The sequence below is a fragment of the Pinus tabuliformis genome, chromosome 1_1, assembly GCF_031772625.1.
Source record: "Pinus tabuliformis cultivar Carrire ecotype Pingquan chromosome 1_1, CPIR1, whole genome shotgun sequence".
NCBI lineage: Eukaryota > Viridiplantae > Streptophyta > Pinopsida > Pinales > Pinaceae > Pinus > Pinus tabuliformis.
Genome location: NC_142297.1, coordinates 714070315 through 714088522, shown reverse-complemented (window position 1 = coordinate 714088522; position 18208 = coordinate 714070315). Strand labels below are relative to the sequence as shown.

General features: G+C 36.3%; 1 protein-coding gene across 1 annotated transcript; it reads right to left on the bottom strand.

Annotated features, from left to right (window-relative positions):
• Positions 1 to 11836: 11836 nt before the first annotated feature.
• LOC149215868 (uncharacterized) lies at positions 11837 to 12154 on the bottom strand. Its single transcript, XM_089389748.1, has one exon. The coding sequence runs from the start codon at positions 12152 to 12154 to the stop codon at positions 11837 to 11839; it is 318 nt and encodes a 105-aa protein (XP_089245874.1).
• Between the last annotated feature and the right edge of the window lie 6054 nt (positions 12155 to 18208).

The following is an 18208-nucleotide window of genomic DNA, read 5'->3' as shown; positions in this document are numbered from 1 at the left end:
TTCGTGATATGAATGTAGAGTCTACCCTTCCGCGCACAATCTTTGCCGTAATTCCAACTAGCAGGTTAAGATGGCTATTATTCGACTGTATGCTTGCTTTGATGTTTTAGTTCGATGCTATAACTTAGTTCCTGTACAATATACTCAGATACTTTGGCTTGTTACCTGTGAATGTAACCGTTTCCAAGCCTGATGTTAGGGTTGACGTGCATCACTGTTATTAACTATACGATGCTTCTCTTTACAGCACTGTTTTCTTATTAATATTCCGCTATACAGCTATTGGTTGGAATGATAGTTTCTGGGTTGTTGGTTTTATATGATATTTCATGCTCACACGGCACTGGTTAATACTGTATCGTTCACGTACCAACATTTCATTTACATTACCTCGTTTTGGCTTACACAGCATTAATCTAATGAACAGTTATACGCAGATAAAATTTGTAACTATAGCCTTGACTTATATATTGTTACCATTTACATGCAAGCTCAGATTCTGTGTCAGTATACTGTATATAGCTAGCTCGGCTTTTCCCGGCTTCTCAGATCTTTACATTCCAGATCTGTGCATTATTAAGGTTTTCTGTTTAGTTTAATACCCTGATTTTCCTACTGTTATTTGGTACCGTTTCCTCATACCATTTCCACAGTTCTCAGTTGACTTCATGCTGAGCACATTGTAACTGTGCGAGCTTAAGTGAATACGTTTTACAGATGTGACCACAGTCACACCTTCCATCACAGCTTCTTGGAGAAGAAACTGTAATTTTATCCTAGCTACCATATCACAATAACTTAAAGGAAATAATACAACTTCTGTATCTACTTGTACTCTTTAATACCTGTTCATTTTCTTTAACCAAACTAGAGGAAGCGTACCTGGTTATTCCTGCTACTGAAGTCCTTACTTTCAGAAGTCACCTGCAATGTTTTTGCTCTTAACCTCCCAACCTTGAGATCCACTTGCACTGGATTCTCCCCCCGAGCCGTCTTGCAGGCCTGCAGCCCTCAACAAGACTCATGCACTACTGTGCTGGGTTATCTGATCACAACCAGACTTAACCCTCTTTTTCCACTCTGCTCTCTCTCTCTCTGGAAATCTCTCCTCTGCCTGTTCATCAACAGCCCAGAGGTTTTCCTCCCAGGACTTTTCCTTGGGTGAGAGGCAGTTGTTTTTCAGTTTCATAACTGATTTATTTTCTTTTAATAGAAAATCCTCCTTTTGGAGGCTGCCAGCATTTCATCAATACACATGTGCAAAATAGTCTATTATATTCACTTTCAAAATTAACAATGTCTTTTAATAATAACAAGTTACCACTCATATTGTTTTCACCACAGTAATTATCCAGAATTACAAGTTACCGGGGTCATTACATTAGTTGAATAAGTTAGAAATAGAATAATTTATAAATAGTTAATTCTATTTTAAAATAAAAGGTAAATGATATATATTTATATATATATATTAAAATAAAAAGATTAGTACCATATTCATAGTCAAAGAGTATCCCTATAAAAATACTAGAGAAATTACAATATTAATTAATAATTTATTAAGGGTAAAAATAGTTTATAAAAAAAAATGGTCAATTTTTTTTTTTTGGAGAATTCAAGTATTAGAAAAATTACTATATTAAAATTAAAAAAATAAAAATAAAATAAAATAAAAATATTAATATTAGTTTAAAAGTAAAAAAAATAAAAAAATAAAATAAAATAAAAAATACTAATATTAGTTTAAAAATCAAAGAGTTTAAATATATAAATATTAGGGAATTCAAGTACTAAAAAAATAAAAAGAATACTTAAGGGAGAAAACTACTAGGAGGAGAGGGCTGGACCCAGCAACTATTGATCTTCCAGCGATCCTCTCTATTGAGATTGTTGGTTCTCATATGCTTGAGATACGCCACTAACAATAGTTTCACCAGACCCACTACAACTTTAAATGATATGGCTCTATAAATGTTTTTAATTATTGATAAAATGACAAATTGGAATGTTTTAGGTTTATTAGCAAAAGTAAATTATAATTTAAAATAAAATAAAAATAAATTTATCATTTATTTTAGAATTTATCTTTACATGATAAAATAAAATTTAGTGTTTATTTTATTTAACATAAGTATCTTAAACTTTAATACAAATTTAATATTTAACTTCAATACAAATTTAATATTTATTTTATTTAACATAGTTATTTTAAACTTCAATATATTACTAGTTAGTTTATTTTAAACTAAGTTTTATTTAAAAATGATAAAATAAAATTTAGTGTTTATTTTATTTAACATAAGTATCTTAAACTTCAATACAAATTTAATATTTAACTTCAATACAAATTTAATATTTATTTTATTTAACATAGTTATTTTAAACTTCAATATATTACTAGTTAGTTTATTTTAAACTAAGTTTTATTTAAAAAATTAATATATTTATGTTAATATTTAATGTGAGAAACAAGAAGTCTAAGTCTAACACTATGTCACTGTTTACGGGGATTTGTTTTAAATATTTAAATTTATAGGTAGTTTAGTTGTTTTTAAAATTTATTACCAGATTTTATTTTATATTAAATAAATGCATATCTAATTTCTTACTTAATTTTTCTATATTAAGTTGGTAGGATTAATAAATTAAAAGATCAACACAATTTTGGTATGCCATAATATCTACTTTCCTATGTCTTAACATGTTACATTAACACGGTACTAGAAATGATCATGGTTTCATAGCAAGTCTCCAATTTGTTACAGTTTTTCTTGCAACTAATTTGGAAGCTATAAATTCAAGTGTAAATGACATGTGATCAAACAACTTCTATGCAAATAAGCCATTTCTTGGTTGAATCTCATGAGATTAACGCATTTCATTAAATGGAGAGTAAATGCACTGTTATTCTGAAGGATGAGTTGTAGTTTTGTTGTTGTTTGATACAAACTTTGTTTGTGATACAAACCTCTCCACCACCACCATTGTTCTAGTTTACATAGAGATAGAAATATGTGCAACCCAATTGAATTCTAGAGCATGGGGCTATTATCATTGTAACATGTTAAAAATATAAAATGTGTCATTTACCATGTGGTTTCTGGCTTATTCGAGGATTATGTTTATATATTATAAATATAGTTAAATTACATCACCAAATTCCTTATGCATTTGTTGGTTTTGTTTCAAAAGATATTGTTATAAGCTTGCAAATAACTATTATTAATATTAGCTGCAGTAGTATAGTATAATGTAACATTTAATTTTTATTGCTAAATCTTTGACAAAAATAATTCCATAAAAAATTATGTAATCATAGCATTTTTTATGTATTTGAATGCAAATTATAAACTCAATATATCTAGGTGGTGTTTTAACTTAATGGAGTAAAAAAATCTCCATGATTTAGAGAGTTGTTATGGAAAGAAAAATGAAATTTTTTATGTAATCATAGCATTTTTACGTATTTGAATGCAAAATATAAACTCAATATATCGATGTGTTTTAACTTAATGGAGTAAAAAAATCTCCATGATTTAGAGAGTTGTTAGGGAAAGAAAAATGAAAAGTATAACATAATGGGGGAGATACAAATAAATTTAAAATATATAATGATATTATATGAATTTTCCTCAAATTATTTAAAGAAAATGATATTTTTAAAATAAATAAAATAATTGATTATCATATATAATTTTTCTTTCTTTTATATATATATATATATATATATATATATATATATATATATATATATATATATATATATCTATATCTATATATATATATATATACAAATTAATTAATTTACACCCATAAATAAATAAAATATTATCTCTATTTTTATATTTCCAAATGTCACAAAATATCAAAGGTTAGGTTATATGTTGATCGTAGAGGCCACTGCATGAGCCCATTTTTCAGTTGGCCCATTCATATCTTCAGAGCCCTTTCTAGTTTAGTAAGCCTTCTTTAGTTGAGATCTCCCCATACAAATTAATTAATTTACACCCATAAATAAATAAAATCTTATCTCTATTTTTATATTTTTAGATATCACAAAATATCAAAGGTTAGGTTGTATGTTGATCGTAGAGGCCACTGCATGAGCCCCTTCTTCAGTTGGCCCATTCATATCTTCAGAGGCCTTTTAGTTGAGTAAGGCTTCTTTAATTGAGATCTCCTTGTGACATCAACTTGGGGACATTTGGTCCCATGTGCTCCCTTCAATAACACTCATTGTATTAGCCATGACCTTTATATTTCAAGCACATATATATATGAGACTCTTTTATATCATTGTATTGCTTTCTAGCCCATTGATGCATACACATAATGTATCATGTACTATTTTTCTCACACCCAGATTGTTGGACGCACTATTATTATTGTACTGAGTTATCTTAGTCGGTATGAGTATGCTTCCCTTGCCTCATTGAGGTCACGTACAAATAATAAAGGAGAATTTTCTTTGACCAATAGGTTTTGCTTCCTCAGGTTATATTTCTTCCCTATGCTGCAATGGTTCTCTCATTCTTTCTCCATTTGACTTCCCCTTTGGTTTCTAGTGAATGTGAATGTACAATGTATTTTGGTCATACAATGTGCTCGTAACACTCGTACATTGGGGAACTATCTGTTATCACCTTTAAAGTGACCAACTAGCCATTTTCCACTAGGATGATCGAAATATACCTTGTACTATGAGTTTTATGCATTAAACCCACTTTCACATTCATAAATAATTTAGAGAACCTTTTTTCCTAAAAAGTTGTCTTTAGTATGACTTTTTGGACTTTCCAGTGCCGAATTTGGCGGAACAATTTTGAAGTGAAATATTGATTTGTGTTATTTAATCTGATTTTTTAACTGTATATATGGATTCAACACCTTGAAAAACCCCTAGGGAACTTCGATTGTACAAGGATTACCCATCAAACTTGTGATTTCAATAAATTCCTGCCATATTTTAGAGAAACTAGAATAGAAAAACCCAGCAGAAAGACTCCCAAAAAGTCGCACTAAAGACAACTCCAATTATTTTTGCTTAACCACTTGAAAATAATTGAGGAACCCAAATTATTTTTGCTTAACCACTTGAAAATAATTAAGGAACGAATTTAATTAATTTCATGTTATTCTCATATTTACCTATTTTTGTGAAAATAATTAACATATTTTCACCCATACAAAGGAATATTTATTTTATTCTATGTTTAGCATTAATGAGGCTGCATTATGTCCATGTCTAAGAATAACACCCGAATAGGGTGGGGAATTGAACCAGTGATTTAACATCTACGAGTGTCTTAAAAATGCACCCAATCGCCGTCTATCTAAGACCCCGTGGATATCCATAGGAATGACTAAATAAACCAATGTTTATTTATTATTCCTTAAACATTTAACCTTTATCCCTTGAAATAATTATTTATTAATTATTTTTAACACATTTTGACCCCATTACCCATAAATAATTAAATAAAATATTATTTATTTATCTTTGACCATATCTTCTTAAAGTAATTAATAAGTCATTTTTATTTATTTATTACTTTAACAACTTTTCTTAATTAACTTAATTAATCAATAGTTTTTTAGTCTCTTCAATAAATAAAGGTTTTTCACCATTTCATCAATATTTTCCTATCTTAAATATACTGATAAATCTTGATTTGGTCTAGTAATATTCTATTATTTGATTAAATCTAGACCCATCCTAGCATTTTATTATAAATAGAGAAGTTTTCCTTCACTCTCTACATATGATCATTATCATCAACATTAATCTAATATTTTTACTTTCGAGCTCCCCTCCGTGAGTTCAACTTCCATTGTCAAGAGAGAGAAATAGCCAACTTAAGTGTAGGGATATCAAAAGAACCCTCTTGTGGATGAGGGCTTTAGAGACCCGTGTCTACATTCTTCTTCCTATGTGAATATTATTAATAAAAAAGGTTCCATTGGGTGTTATATATGCAACTTTGGTATACAGATCTTTTGATCTTCCGTGGATGAGGGCTTTAGAGACCCATGTCTACATTCTTCTTCCTATGTGAATATTATTAATAAAAAAAGTTCCTTTCTATTGGGTGTTATATATGCAACTTTGCTATATAGATCTTTTGATCTTCTTAGTTTCTTTTGCAAGTTTATAAGTGTTTTATGCAGACCTAAGGATTGAAGCTGAAGATTATACGGTTTTAATATATTTTTCTACTCTTTTCTTATTGTTAGGAGAATACATCACCAACCATATAAAATTATATTTTTTACTTTTCTGCTTAGAAATTTACATCGAACAATCCAAGTGGAAAAGGTTTTTATAAAATAAAGCCATAACCTTCATGGCTTTCATACGGTAATGGTAAGTGATAGAGATCCAAAGTTCACAGGAATTTTTTCTCATACTCAGTCACAAACTCTAAGTCTTAGAGCAGAGAACTAAAATAATTACATGAAAATTGCAGTCTGAGAAAATCTGCGAGGGAAAGCCTTTTGAGCACAATAAATTGAACATCTCGATGATGTTTAGCCCACATATGGTGTCAATATGTATATGTATGTTGAATTCTATAACATTTTTTTTATTTTTTTTTTTTTTATTTTTTCTAAATTAGACTAATTCTATTAATGTAACAAAAGTAGTACAAGGAGGCATCGGCCTCTGTAGAGCAAGCCCCAAATTATGCCATGTTTAACAACAAAAGACTGGAAAGAGACTATCCACACCAGGGAAACCAGTCCAAACTATAAGAGTTTGCTGCCCATGCAGGGGTAACTACCTGTAGTGTCAGAGTGGAATAGCTTTTTGAACAATCATCAAAATTAACAACATTACATAAAAAAAACACCAGAATAGACCCATAGTATTGGGAGCCGGGAACCGAGAACCTGAAAAACATTGACCAGCTAGGTGTCGTTAGGAGGAGGAGGTTCTTCCACTATCAGACACCTATATGCCTCCATGTCATCTTCTGCATCTTGTTTGTATCTCAGAGTTTCTTCCATGTTCTTGAAGCAGCCTGGATTGGTGCATCCCTTCGCTGCTTCTGTGCATCCTTGAGCTGCTTCCAAGGGCTTTTCTCTTGCTGGTGGTGTTCCACGCCTGAGTATTGTGGGTTGGGTCTTCAGAGTTTTGTGGCTCCTCTCTAAATGCCACCAAGATAGTCGCTATTATGCAGGGACATTCCAACGTGTAGTGAAATTGAAATTGTGTAGAATGACTGGGTTGCAGAGATGATACAAAGGCAACATGAGGCTGGGGAGTAGCGTCAACAGGTTGAGGACCTGCAGTCTGAGCCTGCCCCCGACCACTGTGAGTGGCTGGGTAGCGTCCAGAGAAATGAGCCGTCGAAGGGGAGGATGAGTCAGAGGGGGACGAGTTAGAGAGGGATAAGGAGGGGGGTGATCTTCCTCTGCTACTGCCCCTCCTACAGCGCATTCGATGACGCAGACGAGGCATGCTCACCTGGGAAAAATTGAGCAGACGAGGACGAGAAGGAGTAGTGCCAAAGAATGAGTGGTCAATGGGAACAGAAGGACCTGTAATCAACGGTTCAAAGAAGAGATTCAAGACCGAAGAACCAGTTACTAAGATTCAAGATCGAAGAACCAGTTTGTAGGCAGCATAAAGGAATCTATGATAAATGTGCATCATCCACCATCTCAATGCAGCGCAGAACTTGGCAGCGTCTCCGCGTTGTCATGCACAAGTTTGGCTCTGCAGCAGCAGGGAGACAATTGCAGTTCAGAGGAGGTGGAGCGGGGGGAAGACGGTCTGAAGAGGCCATCTTAAAAACCAAATTGATGAAGCCTTGACCTGCACAGTTTATTAATGTGCCATTAATATCGGCGGTGGCTTTTTGTATATGCTTCTAAGTGGAAGCGTGGGTAGCTAGGTGGCCTCGCCACTTGCCAACCCAAGGTCACTGCATAGTACCTGCGTGCCTAAACACCCGCATCGGGAGTTGAATTCTATAACATTAATATACATAGGTAAATGAAAATGTATTTGTTATTAAAAAAAGAAGAAGGTATTAGCGAGGGTCTTTACTTGTGTTTTAATGAAATAATGGGTGAATGCTAGTAAATAATACTGAGATTTTTTATGCTAATTTCTTGTTCTGAATGGCATATGAATTCCTAATTGTTATGTGCTAGTAGATGGCCTAAATGGTGTGAATTTGAAAGGGTTGTTAAATCCCTGTTTGAATATAAATAAATATCAGAATCTATCATGAATATATTGATACTAGGTCTTGGTATCATGTGTAAGAGCTCTGGAAGGATGACCAAAGTTGAGCTACAGACCTGTTAATTTTAATTTATATGTACATGTCAACATGGTCGAAAGCTTAGAAGAAATTAACACTATGTTCATATACATGCATAGGCATGTATATGAACATAGATATATATATATATATATATATATATATATATATTGTGAGGCTGAAATCGTTGAGAGTTGAAGGACGAGACTTAATCTCATAGCCCATGTGGTCAAGAACTATAGTTAAGTGCTAAGGGTAGAGGCCTAACTCTAAATTTATACACACACATATATAATTCCATAGGGATAAAATTCTATGGCTATGGAGGAAAAGGGCTTAACCCTCATTAAGCCATATGACTTCACGCTATGACTAGGGCCGAGGAGTGGATGCATAAGCATCGGGGGTGGACCCTTAAATGAATCAATGGTGGAGGGTTCTCGCTTATTGAAAAATGAAGATCCAATAGAGGAAAACCCCCTACCAAGTTAGCAAGAGGTGGGGGGAGGGAGTTCACATTTCAATCACAACCATTGGAATCATGGAGAGCACAGTGGCCATTGATGGGATACTGTGGAACTTGGAGTAGAAATAGTGATAACAGACTCCCCTCACTAGGTCAACAATGGGAGGGGGTCCACGTTTTGATGACAACTATTGAATTCCCTAGGTGCATAGGAATGTTGGATTACTTTGAAATAATTAAAATGGGGAAAATCTAAATTGTGTGGGGTTAAAGCCAATGATCGAGTCCACAACCAACATGGTAATGGTGTGGACTAAACGTTGACATGAAGTTATTTTGGCGTGACACATGGCACCCAAATTTGACCATTTGAAATGTCCAACTAGGACAAAATGAGTGACAAAGGGCACACTTAGAGGAGGCTACATGACGGGTATGACAACACCTAGACTGAAGTCATGGGCACAATTATGGGAGGGGTCCCACAATTAAATATTCATTGTTGATTCTTCTTAGTTGTTGATTCTTAATAGATAGGTCATTGGGGAAATGTATTATTTAAAAATTAAAATTTTGATTATTAAAATTTTTTATATAAGATTTTTTAATATTAATTTTCAAATTTTGATTATTAAAATTTAGAAAAATATAATACGTATGATATTTTTAACCTCCATTTTTAACCATTAAAATTTATATATTGATATAAAAAATATATATGAAAAATATAAAAATAAATAAATTATTGACGATGATGATGATTGTTAACGTCCACTGAGACCAAACTTTGGTCTATCCGACCTAAGAAATGAATTATTTAGTTTGATTTAAGATTTTATTCCTATACTCAAAAAGCTTTGAGAGAAGCCTTCCGAGCTCACTATAATTTTGATTTCGTTAAAGGATAGGAAGGTCAGTATTGGAACAAATATGATGAAATTGAGATCTAATATGGTTGTATGCAGGACAATTCTACTGGTTTTATTAAATCCAAACTATTTTATGAGGACAAAGCATTTTGTCAGCCATACACAATGCCTTTTCACTTGGGTACCACCACTGCCTGCCTCTTTAACTGGTAGTCAACGCCACCACCCCACCCTGAGGCCCCAGGTAATATTGAATTTTTTATTACATTCTATAGTTTAAGGTAGTATAATATTTATTTGATTCTTTAAAATATTTATTTAATTTATTGTATCCAGAGGTGTATTTTAATTTTAATATAAGGGAGATGTATAATAATTACTTTAGTTTATAATAGATATGTTTTTTAAATAAAAATATTTTTTTTAATAAATAAAAAAGAGAAATATGTAGTTTTATAAATAATACAATTATTTTATTTTCAATAATAAATAAAATATTTCAATATTTATATTAAACAATATGATTTTTTTAAATTTAAAAATAAGGTAATTGTGAGTTTAACAGAAAAAATACAAATCTTATATTTTTAGTTTAGTGTGCAATTTTTTTTTTTTTTTTGTAAGCTATTGTGGGTCCTTTTCTATTATATGCAACTAGAAATAATATGTACAAGCAAAAGGTACCCTCACCCCGCCCCAAAGGGAAACCGGGTTTCTTGGGCCCCAAAAACTCATAGTGTCAACCACAGCAAAAACTAACAATGTCAACCACAGCCCATGTCTTAGTCCTATTATTACTCTATTAATCGACAACACTATAAACCTATCCTCTATACCAGTTCAACAGTTTCCCAAAAAGTCTGATTCTTCTAGTGTCTACCATAATATTCATTTGTAAAACAGAACAAAAATTTTAATCTACCATGGGCTCCAGCTTGGTCGCCTCCTCGCGCTGCTCATTCACGATCTTTCTCAGCAGAAATTGAATATCCTTTAAACTGCTGTCTTGCCTTAGAAGAATACGATGAGTGTTGTCCATCTCCTTTCTCATGTTTGGAATTCCTTCAGCAATCTCAATCATCTCTTCAGCCACCTGTTCCATGGCTTTAGCTAATAACCTTTTCATTACCCAGTAAAAGTGCAGCGCTTGTTTATACAGGGATAAGCGACCCCTTGTATGCCCTGGGTCCGGTAAGAGTCTGGTCCAATCTTCCATTTCAGGGTCAGAGGCTTCCTGCAGAACGTTATTTTCCATCTCCTGTATAATTCTCCTGATGTCGACATGCATCCCGTCATTATATGCTCTTTCCGCATCCTGAGCCATCTGCTCCAGCGTTTTCCTTCCTCTTTTTTGCTGGTTTGAAGGTGGCACCTTTGCATCCTCTGTCTCCGTATGCCTAGCTCTTCCCCTACCCCTGCATCTTCCGCCTTTGCCTCTACGGGAGGACCTTCCCCTACTTGTGCTCTGGCTCCCCTGACCAACCTCAAACACCGCCTTTCCCGCTGTCTGTTTCCTGCCATCCTCCATATCACCTTCTTCACGAATTTCTCCCTTCTCTATCTGCTCTTCCTCAGACTCATTAGTCATCCCCGCTCTTCCTTTTACATGCATTTGTATTTCAGTCTCCAAGGGGCTTCCACGTATCCTAGCTCCCTGCTCATCTTACTCATTGCCTTGCTGACCTCTCTGAATCTTTCTGTCCTGACTTCTCCGGCTTACCTCCATTTCTATATTGTCACTCACCTTCCTTCTTCCCTCTGCCATTGCTTCCTGCCTACCTCTGCGACGGATACCAGGGATTCCTTGACAGATGTTCTCCGCTTTCTTCTCTTCTCTACTCCTCTGATCTTTGCCTTCGTCTGCTCTTGGGGGATTGTCGACACCTATCTTATGTTTCACCACCCAAGCGCCGCCATCCTTTACTCCAGCCCCCATCATTGTTCTATCACCTCCACACCTTGAGTAATCCACCCGTCTGCATGCCGGTTTTACATACCGAAGGATGATTAGTTCGAGGTGAGGCTTAAGCTTCCACTCCCTGACAGTCATCATTTCTCCACCTTACGTCCTTTTCTCCACCCCGCTCGGGGGTTTTCTGTACAATACCCATTTCTCCATTCCGATCCGGGTCTGGAATTAACCTTGATCATAACTGTGTTGCATCATTATTGTCCTGATTGGTGATTAGATTTAAGTTCTTCCACCATGTCCCTGCCAGCTGGGTTGTTCATATGCTATCCACTTTCCCGTCCGGTTCATTGCAGCCCCAATTGGCAAGGTAATCAGCAGCTCTATTGCCTTCTCTCCTAACATGATGAATAACATTATACTCTATATGCTTCATTGATTCTGCCAGTTCCTGGATAAGACCCGCCGTCCTCCAGCTCTTAGCCACCTGTTCCCATGCCTTCCCATTATTTAGTTTTCTTATTGTTTCTATTACCAAAGTTGAATCACCTTCTATTTCTAGTTTCATGTATCCATTTCTTATTTCAATCCTAATTCCTTGATAGGCAGCCATGAGTTCTGCTTCATTATTACTCATTGTGCCTCCTCTGTTTGCATAAATCCACCTGGTTTAACCTTGGCTATCTCTGAAAATCCCACCATGTCCAGCAGGCCCCGGGTTTCCTTTTGACGCTCCGTCGAAATTCAGTTTGATAAAGCCGCTCGGAGGACGAATGAACACAGCTGGGCTTTGGATCAGTGTACTCTGAGTTTTTTGCTGCTGAGGATGGACCATCCCTTGTTCCAAATTTAGCCTCCCTAGAATTCAGTTCTCCTCAATCGTAGAATCCCAATATTCCTGGTTCCAGGCTTCCGATAGAATTGTTTCTCTTATTAGATTTTGGGTTCTTTTCCATAACTCCTCCGGAGGGCTGATCTTGTCTCTGAAGATCCTTCTATTTCTTTCTTTCCAGATGATCCATATGTTGAATCCCGCCACCAGGCTCCAAGCTTTGCTCACTACCGGGCTTTGAAATTGTCCCTTCCCCCACTGGAATATAGTTAGAGCTATGTCCTGGGGATTACGATTCGTCTTTCCGAAGAGGCTACTGGTCTCCTCCCACTGTTGCTGAGCTACCGGGCAAGAATTTAGGATATGCTCTTGAGTTTCTATGTTTTGTTTACATAAAATACATCTGGATGGTCCTTGGAACCCTCGTTTCTGAATTTGATCCCATGTCAGAATACGTCTTCTTCCCACTAGCCAAGCAAACATGGTGACCTTTGGCCACCACCTGTTCTTCCATAATTGTTTCCATTCTTGCACCTGTTCTACCTGCACTTGTTTAGACTTTATGTAGTATGCTTCCTTAACCGTAAAGGTACCTTTTGGAGATCCTCCCCATCTGAGAATATCCGGCCCAGTTCTGTTTTTAATTCTTCTAGAGTCCATCTCTTTTATTAACCTTGCTTTAAGATCATCACTGATATTATTGTCCCATTCTTCGAGTTCTTTCCACTCCCTCCACATCTCGTTTTCACTTCCTTCCTTCCAGTAATCGTTGACATATTTTAAGCCTTTGGCCTTGGCTTCCCTGTAGATGTTTTGCAACTCCTGAATTTCCACCATTCTTCCCCTCTACTGCCAGGCTTCCTCCCAAAATTTTGTTGTCCTTCCATTTCTTATCTCCCAGAAAGCGTGTAGGTTTATGATGTCTCTGTTCTAGCTTGCCAGATCCCAAATCGCGGATCCTTTTGGCATCACTTCCTTTCTCATGATTTCCTCAGCTGTAGCAGGCATGTTATATTTTTTCGTCCATATTTCTTTCCATAAATCCTTACCCCCATTCAACCAGCGCCACCATAGTTTCGCTGCCAGGGTTTGGTTCAAGATGAGCGGATCTCTTAGTCCTAGTCCCCCTACCTCCTTAGCTTTTGTTAGGGTATTCCATGAAATTAAGGCCCATTTCTTTTGCTGATTTGGCCCTCCCCATATAAAGTTCCGGAAAATTTCAATCATTTTGGTACAAACCCTTTCGGTACTGCCATGACCGATAGAGGGTATATTGGAATTGCTTGGAGCGTAGATTTAAGAAGCACTAACCTTGCTGCTATATTAAGAGACCGAAAGGACCATTTCGCTAATCTGTTTTTAAGTTTCTCTAGAATAGGCTGTCAGTTAGCTATCTTTAGCGAATTAACATCAAGCAAGGTACCCAGGTATTTTGTGGGAAATTCTCCCTGTCTGAACCCTAGCGTTCTAGTCAAATGAGATTTGACCATTTCAGGTGAGTTGAAAATTAAGGTGCTCGATTTGTCTTTGTTGATTTCAGTACCTGAAGCTTCCATGAACAATTCTAGGATCTCTTTTACCCTTTTGACCTCTCTCAGTGAGACCTGACAAAAAATCATGATATCGTCTACGAACTGTTGGTGAGTAACAGGGATGTTGTTTCCCCAAGGTCGCAAACCCTTTATTTTCCTCTCTCTCAACTCCTTTTTGATATATCTTCCCAATCCTTCAGCCGCTATTATAAACAAGAAAGGAGACAAGGGGTCTCCTTAGCGCAGACCTCTTGAAGCATTGAAGGTCACTGTTGGAGTACCATTCAGGAGGATGGAGAAATTAGGAGTGGAGATCATACTGTGTATCCATTTCACCCACCTGTTGCAGAACCCATAAGCCTGTAGGATTGATTCTAAATAGTTCCAATTTAGGCGATCGTAGGCTTTTGAAAGATCCAGTTTAATCATCATGCCTGGTACCTTTTTTTGTTTCAAAGTATGAATTACTTCTTGAGATACTACCAGACCATCTAAGATTTGCCTCCCTTCCACAAACCCTGTTTGTTCTGGGGATATTATGCTAGAAAGAATGGCTTCAGTCTTTTGACCATTAAGGTGGCTATAATCTTATAGATAACGTTACAGAGGGCAATTGGCCGAAAACCCTCTGTAGTTTCTGAATGAGCAGTTTTAGGAATGAGAGATAAAAGAGTAGAGTTTAGTCCGGGCCATACCTTTTGTTGTCTGCGCGCTTCCTCCACGACATCTAAAATTTCTTTTCCTATGAATTTCCAACTTGCTTGGTAGAATTCTGCAGTGAATCCATCTGGTCCTGGGGCTTTGTTTCTTTTCATGCCCTTCACTATTTCCTCCACTTCCTCCATGGATGGTGCCCGCATCAAGGCAAGATTTTGGTCCCTGGTTACCAACTTCGGGATTTCCTTACTTATTCTACCTATAGCCTCCGTTCTATTCCTTTGAGGTTCAGTAAGAATACCTTTAAAGTGATCTACAAGCTCTTGTTCCATTTCATCATGCTGATTGATGCATTGACCTTCCTTATTTTTAATTGAGAAGATCCTATTTCTCTGACGGTGTTGGATCATAGCTTGATGGAAGAACTTCGTGTTTCTTTCTCCCTCTCTGAGCCACTGTACACAAGATTTTTGTTTCCATAAGATTTCTTCCTGCTTTCTTCGCTCCTCAAGTTGGCCTATTACTATTCCTTCTTCTCTGCTTCTCTCTTCATTTCTGCCTTCTGATATGTTCGCCTGTTGCAACTCACTCATTTTCTGCTCCAGGCATTGCTGATCTTTGAATATGTCCCCAAATTCTTCTTTGTTCCATTTTTTTATTTCCCCCTAAGCTCTTTCAGTTTTAATTGAAATGTGTGCATTTTTCTTCTCCCACTTTGTCTGCTCGAAGTCCACCATTCTTCAACCTTTGGCAAAAACTGAAGATTCCTGAGCCAAAAGGATTCGAACCTGAACGGTCTTCTTTTGGGGCTCTGTTTCAGGTCAATTTCTAGCTTTATTGGCCAATGGTCTGAGCCGACTGCTGGAAGAATCATAGCCTCTATGTAAACATCTTTCATCATGATTTGTTCTGAAACTAGGAATCTATCCAATCTTGAAGCTATTTGATTTGTTCCTCCTCTGCGATTATTCCATGTATGAGTACCATTTATTGTTTGAATATCCACCATTCTTTGCTCCGTGATCATATCTCTAAAGGCTTCCATATCTTGATCTGTTCTTCTTAATCCTCCTCTCTTTTCTGCTAAGGACGTGATCATATTGAAATCATCGCCTATTATCCATGGCATCTCTGGGTATAGTCTTCGGATTGCTTTCATATTCTGCAAGAATCCTTTGCGTTCATTTGGTGAGTGCGGACCATACACTCCTGAGAGTACTACCCACTCTGATGACCCTATCAAGTTGAACATACCTGAGAGGATCCGTGGGAAACTAGTCCAATTGCCAAATTGTATTTCCTCAGGGTTCCATAGGATTGCCAATCCTCCTGTGCTGCCTGCCGCATCCTGCCCCATTATTTCATACCTAGTATTCCATCTGCTCATTATTTCTTCCATTTTTTGCATGCTAATATTTGTTTCTTGAACTATCATTATGCTTGGTTTTTCTTTTTTCAATCTGTTTCTAAGATATCTCTGCTTACCCCTACTGTTAAGACCTCTGATATTCCAACTTGTAATTATCATTTAAATAGTTTTGGGGTTTGTTGAAATACCTCTGATAAAGGTATTACTCTTCCTGAATTCACCAACGTCTCTCCCACTTCCTGAATTGTTTCGCTCAGTGATCGTCGTCCTCTTTTTTTTCCCTCCTTTGCCAGAGCTGCCCATTCTGGAGTTCTGAGTCCCTTGCATTTCTTTCTGTTCCAATTTATTTGCTTCATGTGTCCCCAATTTTTCTTTATATTTTTGAAATGCCTCTTTGTATATTTGCTTCTGTTCCTCAGGGATAAACCTTTCATCTAGAAACCTCCATTCCTGCAACAGTTTTCTCATTATGCGCTCCTCTTCCCCTCCTTTCTCTTTATGTGAGTCAATCTCCATTTGGATTTGTTCATTTGACTGTCTCCCTTCTCTTCCATTCCTCCTTGTGCTGCTTCTCCTTGCCCTGTTTTCTGTTTTTATGTTTCTTTTAATATTTCCATTGGTTCCTCCTTGCTAACCTCCTCTGTCATCTCTACTTCCTCTTCCTCGAGGGCTTTGAACTTATTTTCCGTCTCCAAAGGTATATTTTTGCTGTGTTGTTGTCGTTGAGGTATACTTTTCCCTGTTTTCCTTTTGTTCTGTACTTCTTTAAACCCCTCTTCTTCTCTTCCTGGGTCCTCTGATGGGGATCTCTCCTTTTCCTTCCTGTCCGTTGATTCCTCTGTTCTGTTTAGAGGGAATTTTCTGTAAAGATGGCCATACTCGTGACATCTTCTACACCGGAACGGAATGTGTTCATAATCCACTGGTTGTTGCCACACCTCATCATGATACTCCAGTTCGAATGAATTCTGGGAGGGGTTCAGTTATATTCATATACACACATATCCTGGCATAGGACGTATATCTCCCTCTTTTGGTGGATTTAGCTACTTTCACAAATGACCCTATTGCATTACCTATTCCTTCTAGGATCTCCGGATCCCAAAACTCCATTGGCAATCCAAAGAGTCTGATTCAGATCGGGGCTGCTAACATTCTCTCCGTATCTGGATTGTAGCAGTCTACCCAATGTCGAATGAACATACCAGCATTATTCATGAAGTAGGGGCCTCCCTCAAAAATTCTTTCCTTATCCTCTATATTAGAGAAAATTACTGTAAAAAATCCCTTGGCACCCAGTTTTAATTCGACATGGCCTTTTGGTTTCCATCTCTGCGGTATCCATTTGAATAGGTCTTTCTCTGACGGCCAAAACCCCACAAACTTGCATATTAAAGCGTAGTCTTTCATGTAGCTTCTATATTCTTCGAGTTTATTGTTCGGAATCACAAACCTGGGTTTTTTCAATGCCCTTGGATGGCATTTTCCGCTTAATCTCGTCTGCTAGCTGGTTCCCTTTGCAGGGTTCTCTTTGTCCTTTTCCCTCGGCCCATTTCGTGTTCGGTCTCTACTTGATTCCCCTGTTGTCATGTTCTTGTAGGAGGGGATCTCTCACCTCCCCGCATTTGCTTCCATTACTCCTTCAGTTCCCGCTGTTTTTTGCGCGCTTTCCTCTACTAATGGAGGTCGATTCCCAACTTGTTCTGTCGCAGGCATACTCGGCTACCCCTCGCTTGGTCTTAGCTTCAAAGCTTCCTACAGGCAGTCTGCTCGCGCCCTTGCTATCTCTGAAACCCTAGCTTCATCCCGTGTCTTGGGCGGTTTTGAAAGAACATGAGGAGTTGAGAATTTTACCTGGTCAATTTTCCTCCTTTTCCTCTGTATTTTCTACTCCCTCTATCAATATGACTTTGTTACTACCTTCATATTTGTCATAATAATTTAATTTTAACTCCAGAAGGCTACATTTTAGCATTTAATTTCTTGCATACTGAAAGAGACATGACCACTTTAGTGCATAATTTTTAAATTAAAAAAAAAAATTCAATGTTTATATTAAATAATAATAATAAAGATATTTCATTCTCACTTAAAGATAAATATTTAAATGCTAAGATTAAGTAATATAATTTTATATAAAGACAAGGTAACTGAAAGTAAGAAAAAAAATTACATTTTCAATTTGATATAAAAGAGATATATAAATATATATTATCGCTAACTATAAATAGAATATTTCAATATCCATCTCAAATAAAATAATTTTATATCAATTAATTTTTTATTATTATTATATAAAAC